This window comes from Vulpes lagopus, chromosome 9 (assembly GCF_018345385.1).
Source record: "Vulpes lagopus strain Blue_001 chromosome 9, ASM1834538v1, whole genome shotgun sequence".
NCBI lineage: Eukaryota > Metazoa > Chordata > Mammalia > Carnivora > Canidae > Vulpes > Vulpes lagopus.
In genome coordinates this window covers 65,862,101-65,875,927 of record NC_054832.1, presented here as the reverse complement: position 1 = coordinate 65,875,927, position 13,827 = coordinate 65,862,101, and the positions used below count along the sequence as shown (strand labels likewise).

General features: G+C 34.8%; 1 protein-coding gene across 3 annotated transcripts in view; it reads right to left on the bottom strand.

Moving 5' to 3' along the window:
* Nucleotides 1-13,827, bottom strand: part of LOC121498862 (cytochrome P450 7B1) — a 173,637-nt gene that overhangs the window by 25,765 nt on the left and 134,045 nt on the right. For all 3 annotated transcript variants that reach the window (XM_041769172.1, XM_041769174.1, XM_041769173.1), the window contains exon 2: nucleotides 6,355-6,491. In XM_041769172.1, the coding sequence (XP_041625106.1) occupies nucleotides 6,355-6,491 (137 nt within the window). The remainder of the gene's footprint in view (nucleotides 1-6,354; nucleotides 6,492-13,827) is intronic.

Here is a 13,827-nt window from a genome sequence, read left to right as displayed (position 1 = left end):
CTTTGTTTTACAATTTAAAAACATAATTTAAGCTTTTAATGTACATTGATATACATATGCAAAGATTTTTTTCTAAAAATAAATTGTATGTCTTGAATTGCATTCACCATATTTCTGCTTGATTTATTTAATAAGGTGGGCCAATCTAGATATAAGGGTAAAGTTAGAAGTAGCTTCATTCTGGTCAGATCCCAAAGCTGTATCTATAAAGTAAACTAGATTTTTTCCCCAAAAAAGGACTCAACTGGATTGGAGCATATTTTATGACACCTGCTTTACCATAGCATCTTAATTAAATAAAATTGCCAGCATCTGCCCGACAAATAATTGAAAAAAAGAGTGAATTTTCTTATTTTGCAAAAGATATAATTTTAGGCAAAGCTATGTATTTTCACAGGTGGTGATTCATCCTTTCCTCCTTTCACCAAATGAGAAGATTTTGCTAAATATCTTTAGGGTTATTTTAAATTAGTCACTAAAATTCAGAGAATGTTATAAAAGGTTCAGTTTGTAAAACACACAATTTTTAGGGAATATTTTGAATTTTTCCTACTAATTTTATTCATTAAAACCCAAGTGGAAAGATAAAACTGTGTTCGGCCATGACAGCATGAGCTACTGGCCATTGGCCTACTGAAGTAGAGGCTGTGTACATGTGAGTTTTTGTCTACAATTCGTCACAAATACACATATATTTCCCCCTCTCTCTCTCACTCTTGGGGGTAAGGATACAGGAAGAAACTCTAAGATCATTTCAAATAAAAGAAATAAAAGTTAAATGTGGAAAAACTGGTTCCAGTTAGCAGCCAATTATTAATATTTTTTAAAAAATAAGCAGTTATTACATATAGATTCTTTTTAAAAATCATCAGTGACTAGTTAAAAATCTATTTGTAGATAAAATTCTCACTCTTCAAGGTTCTTTATACTCTAGGATCTGTATTTTCTCTTTCTCATTCTTATTTTAATTTTCTTCAACCTCAAGGCATTGTGTTTTATCAACTGTCTTTCTGAGTTAAGATGTGGATTGCTTTAAAAGTAGACGTTTTGATTTTCTGGATTTTACTTTTCAAGTGGGTTTGGAAGTACTAATAACCCTGGAGATGTTAGTTAGCTTTCCAACTTTTAATCTTCAGTATAAACAATTTAAGCTAAGTTTTCCAAAATTAATATTAATTTAAACCATCTGTCCACCATCTGCTAATGTGAGATGCAAAACCAGAGTTTCTTTGTAATCTTTAATCAGACAGTTAGGAAAACACATATACATTCATAAAATGAATTTAAATTTCTTAACAAAGGAAATCTGAAAAGTTATTCTGAAGGCCATGTATTCTTGGAGCGAAATTAACTTTTACTCCAGTGTGATTTTATGTAAATGAATACCAAGTGTCGATAGGCAAGTTGCCTAGTTTACCAAGATCACAAGGTGGAAACAATATCCATAGCCATGTTTTCAAAAGAGAAAAGAATGCTGTCAGTAGTTGATATGAAATATTGATTTAAAGAATTTCAGAGTTTGCACTTGTCTTAAATAGAAATGTCAAAATGGGGCTCACTTCTGCAAAAATATAAATATATATAATATGTAATATTATATAACATGTAACGTATATAATCATCTTTTCTGAGCAGTAAATTTGAGATGGGGTCAAAATTTTTAATGTCTTCTTTGCCACTAATTTTATTCTCTTCCCTTTTCAGAGCTGACTGGGTCTTAAGATATTTACTCTAGCATTCCTATATAACCTGCACATATCCTTTACTAACTCAACAGCCTTTTCACTTCTTCCAAAATTACTTCTTATAGGAAGGTGGAGCTGCATGATGCAAAGTACATCATTAAGTGTAAAAAAATTAAATCATTCACCCTGATTAAGGTCTTATATACAAAAAAGTTTGACATCTGGATCATTATAAATTAAATTTTGATGTTTTCATCTCAGGTATTTGGTGCTATACAGAGACAATACTCATGGGAATTCAGATCAACTATTTGAGCATTTAGATTTAGACATGTCAACAAATAGGAGATGAATTTGGTTTTAAAGAGATTTTCCATGATTATAAGCTTTTAATTTTCATGCTTAGTTTGTTCTTCAGTAGAATTTTTTAGAAAATCAAGCTGAAAGTATTAGTTGGAAAGTGGAATATGAACCAACTTTTTATTTTATGAGGATGACCACATTACATACTCCCCCTCTTATTAGGGAGATTTCTCTAGCTGTTGACAATGATGTACAGTGGTGCTTCGCTGGGGTGACATCTAGGGAAAACAACTCTGATGCACCACCACACAAAATCAATTAGAGAACTATTTTCTGCGACAGGTCACGAATTTACGTGGTTTCTTATAAAAAGATGTACCTTTTAATTTCTTTATTAAGATGACATCCGTGTCCTTTGAGACTTTTGGGGATGACAATCATTTGTTCATCATGCAAGAACATACACTAACTGAAACCACATTATGGGACAAGGGTGGAAGATTCTGGTCCTCATTTCACATTTTCCAAAGGAGCTATTTGCAAACTGATCATTAGAACCATAGACATTACAGGATTTCTTGACAGGAATCTCTTCAAGCTCTAGTAAGAAGCCAAAGGGAATAGGCAGTACATATTTAACCTGTGTTTGTGTGCTGTTGAGTTCAAAGACACTGCCATTGGCAAATTATTTGGACATCAGAAATTCAACAAGGTTTCTGGGTGTCTAAGATTAAAATATCATATATCAGCAGGAATTGGCTGATGTATGAACAGTGAATAAAATTCATTGCCACAAGTTTCTGCTTAATCAGCTTAGATTATTTTTGTATAATGTATTAAAAGGGAAAACTGAAAAGTTCGATAATTTGTTATATCTACTCATTAAAACATAAAGTTTAATTTTTAAAGTAAGAGTAACTTATTTTTAAAGTGAAGAATAGAGTTTTGTTATTATGAAGGCAAAAGCTCACTTAGAATAAGAAGCACAATACAATATACAATACAATAAGGTGGAAACAATATCCATACAATACAATAATTATTGTATTATAGGAAGTATTTCAACAGCTCGAAAATATTGGGAATATCCTCATCAAATATTTGTTATGGATCAGTCAGTGCTGAACTCTGGTCTAAATGTTGGCAATAGAGGAGCTAAAGAATAATGAAGGGAAACAGACAAATGAATTTGCAATAAATTCACAATTTATTCAATGCCATGACAGTGTGATATTGAGTAATGGGAGCCTGTAGAAGAGGCATCAAACATAAACCAGGAGAAGAGATGGTCAGTGAGGCTTTTGGGAGGAAGTGATATGTAACTATAGCCTCAAAACATGAATCTGTGTCAGCCATCTTTTTAGGGTGACTCACAAAGAGCACTCAGGCAGAAAAAACAGTAAGAGAAAACACAAGCACAAAGGGAATGGTGTGTGAGAGGGAAATTTCAAATAATTTGGTGCACTTGATAATGCATTAAGCACAAGGCAAGCAGTAGCAAGAGAGTAGGCCAGAGATGGAGGAGCCCAGATCTTAGAGAGTGTTGTGTGGATGACATTATACACTACAATCGCTCTAAGATGCATGATTTTTTTTTTCCATTTCAATTTTTCTGAAATCAGACTGTTGGAAGAGACTTGCCAGGCAAAGGAGTAACTTGTGAAGAAATGGATATTGCCTGTTCATGTGAGAACACAGCCATGCTGACAGTGTCATCCAGCTGGATCATTGTTTTTTCTCCCAATTACATTAAAACGGCGGCAGTGAAATGAAGTAGCCTTATGCACAAAAGGTTGCTTCTGATACTCAACAAAGTAATTACAGTAAGAAGAAATTACCTAAACTCTTTAGGAATAGAACATAAAATTCCAAGGCTGGTTAGAGGAAGATATAAAAGGGATGAGAAAAGAAAGGGATGTAAGTAAAGATGATCCAGATAAGCAATATGCAGTCAGTGAAAGAATCAGAAGGTGCAATGTCAAGAGAGAGAAGGAATAGGGTGTTTTAAGAAGGAATGAGGGATCTGCATTGTCAAACCAAGTAGAGAGGTTTAGTCAGGTAAAGGTCCATAAATGGCCTCAGCAAGGCAGATGGTTGGTTCCAGGTAGGAGATCTCTAGGAGATAAAGCATGGTCAGCAAATGTAGGAAACTCTTGAAAAATTGGGATGCAAAAAAGGAAAAAAGAAATGAAAGGTAACTAGAAGGAGAATAGAGGAGAAGCATGGTTTTAAGCTACAAGTAGGACCCAAGAGAGAAAGAAAACATATATATGTGTGGGAGGAATAAATAATGAACACCAGTCCTGTGGAGGCAGGAAGTAAGGGTCATGGGGACAGGTAATGGATTTTCTTTTTTGTATATATATATATATATTTTTGGAGTTCGATTTGCCAACATATAGCATAACACTCAGTGCTCATCCCGCCAAGTGCCCCCCTCAGTGCCCATCACCCAGTCACCCCAACCCCCCACCCACCTCCCCTTCCACCACCCTTGTTCGTTTCCCAGAGTTAGAAGTCTCTCATGTTCTGTCTCCCTCTCTGATATTTCCCACTCATTTTCTCTCCTTTCCCTTTTAATCCCTTTCGCTATTTTTTATATTCCCTGAATGAATGAGACCATATAATGGATTTTCTTAAATATTCTTTCAAATTGGAGAAAAGATAATGAAGACAGTTGTGAGACATAGGGCTATCTAGCAGATATGTGAGAGTCTGAGTGAGATAATACTCGATGCCTTCATTTTTCTTGAGAAGGAAAAGAAGGAGGGTGAACTGTGTTGCGAGAGCCCGGTGAGAGATGGGGACCTGGAACACAGCCTTTCCTGTCCTCCCAGCCAGAGTGCTCAGGCAAAGAAGTGTAGATAATCTAGTCTATAAAGATCAGACTTCTGGGACATAGGACTACAAAAGTGAAGCAAAGGTATAGCTAGTTCATTGATAAGCTGATATGGAAGATTGTGTGCAAAAATGGCCACAGCAAATTCTTTTCTATCTCTCTACATGTGCTCCTTTGCAATGGGACTCTGCCATTCTTCCCAGGAAGTGGTGGAGTGTATTTCCTTACCCTTGAGTTGGGACTGGCCTGTGACCATTCTGACTAATAATAAAATGTGGTATAAAGTGAGGTTTCGTATATCTCAGCCTAGGCCTCAAGAGGCTTTGCAGCCTTTCATCTCACCCACCTAAAATACTAGCTGCCATGTAAGGGCATCTCCTTGAGAATGAAGCATCATGTGTAAAAGGAGGCCTAGCCAGATGACTCCAGTGACAAAGTGACTGGGGAAAGACTGTTGCTTTAAGTTGGGACAGGTATGTCATGCAGCAGATACAGCTGGACAACATGGGCCTTAAATGAGGATGAGTGTAGAACATTCCAACTGTTCCTCTTAGCCCTAAGATGTTGGGATGTTTAATGATTTTTTTAAAGATTTTATTTATTTATTCATGAGAGACAGAAAGAAAGAGGCAGAGACACAGGCAGAGGGAGAAGGAGGCACCATGCAGGGAGCCCGATGTGGGAACTGATCCCAGGACTCCAGGATCAAGCCCTGTGCCAAAGGCAGGCGCTAAACCACTGAGCCACACAGGGATCCCAGGATGTTTAATGATCTTGCTGCAGTTTTCTTTTTTCTTTTGTAAGCATTTTATTCATGTTAGAAGCATAACATAACAAACTTTTTAAAGTTAAAAATACATTCTACCAAAAGTGGTTGCTAGGGGTTTTGGTTGGGGGGGCAAGTGACACAAATATTTAGAAAACAGAGAATTTTTAGGACAGTTAAACTATTCTCAATGATAGTGAATAATATCCATTAAATGACGGCTCCATGACACGCATTTGTCAAAATTCAAAGAACTGTACAACACAAAGAACAGACCTTAATGTAAACCACAGACTTTTAATAATGTATCAACATTGGCTCATCAGCTGTAACAAATTATAGGATATAATACATTAGGATATAACAGGGAAAATTATGATTGAGGGAAATAGGATATATGGGAAATCTCAGACTTGATCAATTTTCTTTAAACCTAAAACTGCTCTACAAAATGAAGTCTGTTAAAACATTCTAGGTTTTTTCTTTCTATTAACCATTCTTATAACCAATCCAAGCAAACCAAACCAAAATCTCAGGTGATGGCAGGAGAGTAGGGTTCCCTAAGATACTCTCAAGATTTTCATAATTCATTTTTTAATGTGAAAATTACTGTACTCGAAAACATAGTTTTCTTTTGTATTAACCTACAAACAAAACAATAATATAAATATTTCATATTTTGCCTATATAAAAATGTAATAACTTAAAGAATAATTGAGAGCTTATGATTTATGGAAAGTAATTATAGAAGTGCTGCTTACCTCCAGCGAAAAGAGTGAAAGTGTCACCATGTTGCTTTTGAAGAGTTCTCAGGAAACCTAAAGGATCCTTTTGTAATTTCAGAGCCTCTCCAAGGTAAGGTAGCCAGCCTTTTATCAATGGAGGCTCACCAGGTCTCCTAAAAAGCAAACAAAAACAAGAAAAAATTGAGTCCTTATTTTAATACACATGTATTATTAATCCAGTCTCTAAGTGAATGGATGAAATGCACAGTTTTTTCAATTCTTTATTTAATGATTGTTATATAATCATAGACATGGACTTATTGAGCTCCACCAGTATGTGTGACTTTGGGTAGACAGTTCAATTCACAGCTTTTGGTGAGCAACATTTTTGAGAAATTTTATCTTGTAAGACCCAAATGGCTGGCTGAAATGACAGCTACATTCAGTAAACATTTTATGTATGAGAGCTCTTGCTGTGCTGCTCTGAGTGTTAGATGTCAGGTAGTTTACTTGCCAAAGTAAAGCTCTTTGTTATCAGATGTCACTTTAGACTGGAATTAAATAATTAGAAGAGGGGCAGTTAATAATCTTGAAAAATCTTTTATGCTGTTGAGAATAAAAAGCTCAACACTATTTCTATGAAGCATATCTTGTTATATTTTTTTATAGAGTTTTTATTCAAACTACAATGAATAGGAATATTCTCTAAATTTTTTAAGACATATGAAACACATTCAATGAAACACTGAAATACTGTGAATTAAAAAACAAGTTTCTTTTTGACCTATAATCTTAGCAAAACTGCACTCCAAAATTTCTTCTTCTTCATTTATTTGGTGAACTCAATCTGATTTAAAGTTAAAAAAAAAAATCCAAAGCCATTTTATCCTAGAAGGGATTAAAACAAATATTCAAGAGAACTCTGATGATTCTCTAGCCCATCTGTGAAGATGACTTACACTATAGGCAGTACAACCCATTTTGATTAATCACAAGATATTACTAGCTCAGACCTAATCAAAGATCAAGATTATGATCATACTCAACATGGATTTTTATGTAGCTAGATTAACCCTATCAAAAGCTTTAATTTCCCCACAACCCAACATAGTTGGGTTAAAAAATAAAAAATAAACATCAGATCTTTCAGGGAAAAAAAAAGAACACAGAATAAACCTAAGGTTTGATAGGAATGAAGGACATGGGTATCAAAACTCTCCTTTCTGTTTTTAGAAGACAACTGATTTTTATGCTAATTTACAAAATGTGTGCTGTCATTTAAATCTATGTACTTAGAAATAAGACAAAAAAAAGAAAAAGAAAGAAATAGGAAGACAAGAAACACTACATAAAAATGTATATCTTGTGCTTCATCCCTTTCCCTCCTAGTTTCTTAAATGCTAGCTTTACCAATGGAGACTTGCATTTTATGAACATGAAAGAAATATAAAAGTGTATCAAAAAGTATAGTAACAGTTAACTCTGTATCCAAAGATTAAACCAGACAACATATATGATTGTAGGATCTCCAAGTCAGAAATTCCCATAGCATGCAGGCTATCAATTAATGGCTTTCAAAATTTGCAAGTGATCTTAGTTCACAAAATTTCCTTTCAAAATATTAACTCTCTTTCATGGTCTACTTTTATGCTATTTTGTTTAATGTTGCTTGAATGTTGCATTGTGACAAAGATTCTGAAAGGCTTTTTGTCATATCATAATTTAATGCAACTAATTTCATCCTCTATGCTCTGTCATTTGGTCAAAAGCTGTATTCTTCATGGATTTCCGTGGGGGGGCGGGGAAGGATGGAATTCAGAAATCCAGAGGAATATTAAGTTAATGTTCAGGGTTAGAGAAACACATTAGGAAGCCATTTTATTGTTACAAAGATGAGAGGATCATCATTTCTTACAGCTGTGTTCATTTTGGCAGCAATGAGCTTAAAACTATAAAACACCATGTCACAACTGTGTATTTTCAGGAAAAAATATAATGTTAGTTCTATGACTCATCGAAGATAGGCAACAGAAATCTGTCTTCATCAGTATATTTGTAAAAATTATTTAGAGAGGAAAGACATCACCATAATGGTCCAGAAGGACCTGCTGACATATAGCAAGTACAACTACTGTTATTTGTCTCTCTCATGCTCCCACACCCCCACTAACCCCACCCACTCCAACAGTATATACTTCCTCAAACATCCTCTTTACTATTTAGGTAGGACACTAGAAGGAAATGTCTTATAAGTTATACAAATTAGAGGTACAAAGATTTTCAATGATTAAACCCAAGTTCTATGCATAAACAACTATCACCACTTGCAACTTCTTCTATACAAATAGTGGGACACATCTTGAAGTTTATGAAAAATGTCAAGTACAGTCTAAATTTATCTGGAAGCAAATAGTGGAGAAGAGTCTAAATACATAAAATGGCAATGAAACATAAAAGATGTTTTAGACATTTTCCTTTGGTTAAAAAGAAGCATATAAAATTTAAAGAGGTGAACCAACACAGTATACTTCATTTTTGATAATAGCTGCAGTTTGTCTTTATGCTATATCTTTAGTTAAATAAATAGGTAATAGGTTTGGTGAGTGGCCTATCATGCGTTGTTCCCTTAGACATTTTAAGGACAGCACTTTATGCAGCAATCTATATTTATCAAGAAATTTCTTCAAAAAAAAAAAAGAGATTTCTTCTATTCTACTTTTCCTGGGATCGTTCTATGCTAGGAATCCGAGTTATTGTAACAACCCTTTAAGTAAGCGGTTGCTCAACCTTTATACATGGTTGCTCAACTTTTACACATGTACCCCAATTCAGGAAAAAAAATTACGCATTGATTAAGTTTATGAAGACAAAATATTTGTATTAGGTCATCTGATACCTATAACAATGCCTTAATAATTAAAAAATTTTTCCTAATTAATATTTTCTTTTGCGCGTGTTGTTAAAATTTCAGAAGCTACACAACTGATGTACATTGCAGTATCTGATTATAATACCAACCTTTTGAACAAACTTTGGGTTGAGCAAAGAACTTTTGAAGCTGCTATTTTACCTTTCCTTGACTTAATTTAGAAGCTACTTAATTGGATAATATAATTTGGTCCATAGTGTCTCTTGCAACTGTACTTTTGAATCATCCTCTATTTTTCTACCCTTCCTGGGCTTCAATGCAGGCATGAGGATGCTAAATATCTTCCCATAAGTCTGGATAATTGAGAATCAATATGTTTTTCAGGGTACCGGGGAGAAGGGGCTTCTTTGCAGGATTGAGATGGAAGATCCAAAAAAAGGAGGAGCGAGTAGAAGGCACTGCAGGGTGCTGGCATATCTGAAGCCTCTGTGAGAGCCTCCATGGGGCCAACGAAACACAGAATCACATGCATTGCCTGGAAGCTAGGTGGGGGTTACCAAGTGGGGGCACTTGAGAAGGGGATGCAAAGTTGGAGGATCACACTCAAAGTCCTAGCCAGGAGGCATGCTGGGAAGCCAAAGATGACCACCCAAACATCAGTACAACAAGACTCTCCAGGTCAACAGAAAAGAAGGGGAAGGGAGAACCCTACATCTCATTTAATATGCAGATAAAGGATAACAAGTTTTAAACTCAAAGTGACTGGAACTACTTTTCATTAGAAATAGGGTTTTCTGCCATCAGCAGAAATAGGGGTTCATGAGAAATTTGAGTTCAGTTATAGAAAATTACATTTGTGCATATCTAATACTGGGAAGTTTTAAATCCAGTATACGAGCCATGTAGACATGCAGTTGTTGTTTTAACTTGAAAATAAGAATGATAGTATCAACCTTATAGGTTTACCATTCTGATTGGGAGAGAGTATTTGAAAATAGCTGATATACAGAGCAGGATTAGTTTTTTCGGCTACTCATATGCTGGAAGCAGTTGCACATAAGTGGTTTTGCTCTCCTCTTCTCCATATGAACTGTTTTGTCAACCTTCCCTGCTATCTAAAGGAGCTTGTAAGGCATCACTCCCATCTTCACCACAAGAAAAAAGCTGAAGAAACTAAATATCAACAACTCCTCTTAGATTCATTGGAAAATTGATGCCACAGGGCGTAAACCACTGCCCTGAAAGCTACAGAGACAGGTGAATACAGAAGATCATAGTTTACTGGGAGCAGAAGCTGCTTCTACAGCCTTCGAGAGACACTGAAAAGGTAATTGACTCATTCCTGGAGCCTGAGCAAGAACTAACTTGTGATATAAAATCTAAGGACCCAGCCTTATGAGAGCCTCTGCAGTGTTTACACAAGGAGAAATAGATAATCTCAATTACTATGCATCTAGGAAATAAATAGGGTCAATAATTTATAATCCTCCAAAGGAGAAGGTAGCAGCTCTAGATCTCATTGGTGAATTTTATCAGTTAAGGAAAAAATACTACCAATTCTCTATAATCTCTTCCAGAAAATAGAAGCAGAGAAGTTAGACTTCCTAACTTATTCTATGAGGTTAGCATTACCCTAATACTAAAGTAGACAAAAACATCACAAAAAGGAAAATTATAGATCAATAAACATAACATAGATGTGAAAATCCTCAATAAAATAATAGTAAATTGAACTCAACAGTGTATAGAAAGAATTATATATGAGAAGCAAGTGAAATTTATTCCAGATATGTAAGGCTGCTTCAATGTTCAAAAATCAATGAATGTAATTAATGTAATCCATTACCTCAAAGGGATAAAGAAGAAAAATATGACCATATCAATAGTTACAGAAACATCATTTAATAAAATCTAACATGTATTCATGATAAAACTCTCAGAAAACTAGGATTAGAGGAAACTTCCTCAACTTGATATAGAACATCTACAAAAAACCTTACGGCTAACATCATACGTATTAGTGAGAAACTAGATACTTTCCTGCTAACATCCGAAATAAGGCAAAGATGCCCTTCTCACCACTCCTATTTGACATTATACTGGAAGTCCTAGCTAATGCAGTAAGACAAGAAAAAGAAATAAAAGGCATCCAGATTGAGAAGAATTAAAACTATTCTTATTGCAGATGACATGACTGTCTATAAGAAAGTTTCAAAGAATCAACAAAAAACCCTCTTGTAACTAATAAGCAATTTTAGCAAGGTAGCAGAATACAAGGTTAATACACAAAAGTAAATTGCTTTTCTATTTTCCAGCAATGAATAAGTGGAATTTGAAATAAAAAAACAAGACCACTTACATTGGCACCCATAAAATTGAAATACTTGGTATACAAAATATGTATAAAGTCTACATAAGAAAAACTATAAAACTGTGATGGAAGAAATCAAATAAAATTTAAATAAATGGAAAGTTAACTCATCCACATCAGCAGGGAGACTCAATATTGTCAAGATGTCAGTTCTCAACCTGATCTATAGATTCAACACAATCCTGATCAGAATCCCAGAAAATAGTTCTGTGGACATTGACAAACTGATTCTAAAGTTTATATGGGAAGGGAAAGGATCCAGATTAGCCAATGTAATATTGAAGGAGAAGAACAAAGTGGGAAGACTGACACTATTCAACTTCAATATTTACTATAAAGCAACAGTAATCAAGACAGTGCAGTATTGGTGACAAAATAGACAAGCATATCAGTAGAACAGAAGAGAAAGCCTCAAAACAGACCAACACAAATATAGTCAATTGATCTCTGACAAAGGAGCAAAGTTATTCAATGGAGAAAGGATAGCCTTTTCAACAAATGGTGGTAGAATAACTGGGAATCCTCCTGCAAAAATATAAGTATAGACACAATTCTATACCTTTCACAAAAATTAACTCAAAATAGATCAGAGATCTAATTGTAAAGTGCAAAACTATAAAACTCCTAGCAAATAACATAAGGAAAATCTAGTTGATCTTGGGGCTGGCAATGAGTTTTTAGATACAAAATCAAATGTACAACCCATGAAAGAAAAGAAAAAACTTCATCAAAGTTAAAAAATTCTGTTCTGAAAAATATACTGTTAAGAGAATGGAACCCCATGCTTGATACCGGGAGAGAAATCTTTGCAAAACAAATACCTGATAAAGGACTAATAACCAACATACACAAAGAACCCTTAAAACTCAAAAATAGGAGGAAAAAAACAATTAAAAAATGGGCAAAAGATCTGAACAGACACCTTACCACGGAAGACATACAGCTGGCAAATAAACATATGAAAAGATGCCCCACATCATGTATTATCAGAGAATTAAAACAACAATGAGCTACCACCACACACCTATTAGAATGGCCAAACTCAAAACATTGACTGCCCCAAATGCTGACAAAAATGTGGAACAACAGAACCCCTCCTTGCTGGTGGGAATGCAAAATGGTACAGCTACTGTGGAAGACAGTTTGGCAGTTTCTCATAAAACTAAACATACTCTTACCATATGACCCAGCAACTGTGATCCTTGGTATTTACCCAAATGAGTTGAAAACTTGTGTCCACACAAAAACCTGCACACAAATGTTTATAGCAACTTTATTCACAATTGCCAAAACTTGGGAACAATCAAGATATCCTTCAATTGGTGAATGGATAAACAAACTGTGGTAAATCTGGTTGGTAGAATATTATTCAGTGATAAAAAAAAATGCACTATCATGCCACAAAAAGACACGGAAGAACCTTAACCACATATTGCTAAGTGAAAGAAGCCAATCTGAAAAGGCTACATACTGTAATTACAACTATATGACATTCTGGAAAAGCCAAAACTATGGAGATTATTAAAAGATCAGTAGTTGTCAGGGGTTTGGGGGGAAAGAGGAATGAATCGGTGTAGCACATGGAATTTTTAGGGCAGTGAAACTATTCCGTATGTTACTGCAATGATGCATCTATGTCATTATGCATTTGTTAAAACCCGTATAATATACAACACAAAAATGATCCCTGATGTAAACTAGGACTTTAGTTGATACTAATGTATGAATGTTGGCTCACCTGTAACAAATATACTATACTACTGATATTAATATTTGTGAAAACTACAGGAGTAGGCAGATGAGGAGGGGGTATAAGGGAGCTCTACGATTTCCTCTCAATTTTTCTATTAACCTCAAACTGCTCTATAAAATAAAGCGTATTTGTCTATATGGATATAGATAACTATATATAATAATAAGTTTTAAGCAGGAAACTGATATGAAGTTTCCATTTTTCAAAAAAGTACATTTAAGAAAAGACAGGCAATTCTAAAGTATCGGTAGTGGGCAGTGTGTAAATTGATTAAAAATACAGTACTTTTTTCAGAGTAAAGAGTTCTAAACTGATGGTTGCCAGAGAGGAGGTGGGTGGAGGGATGGGTTAAATAAGTGGGGTGATTAAGGAGCACACTTGACCTGATGAGCATCGGGTTATGTATGGAAGTGTTGAATCACTATATTGTACACCTGAAACAATATTACACTGTATGTTAACTACCTGGAATTTAAATTGAAAAAAAGTTTTTGAGGGTATAGGGTAATTCATAAA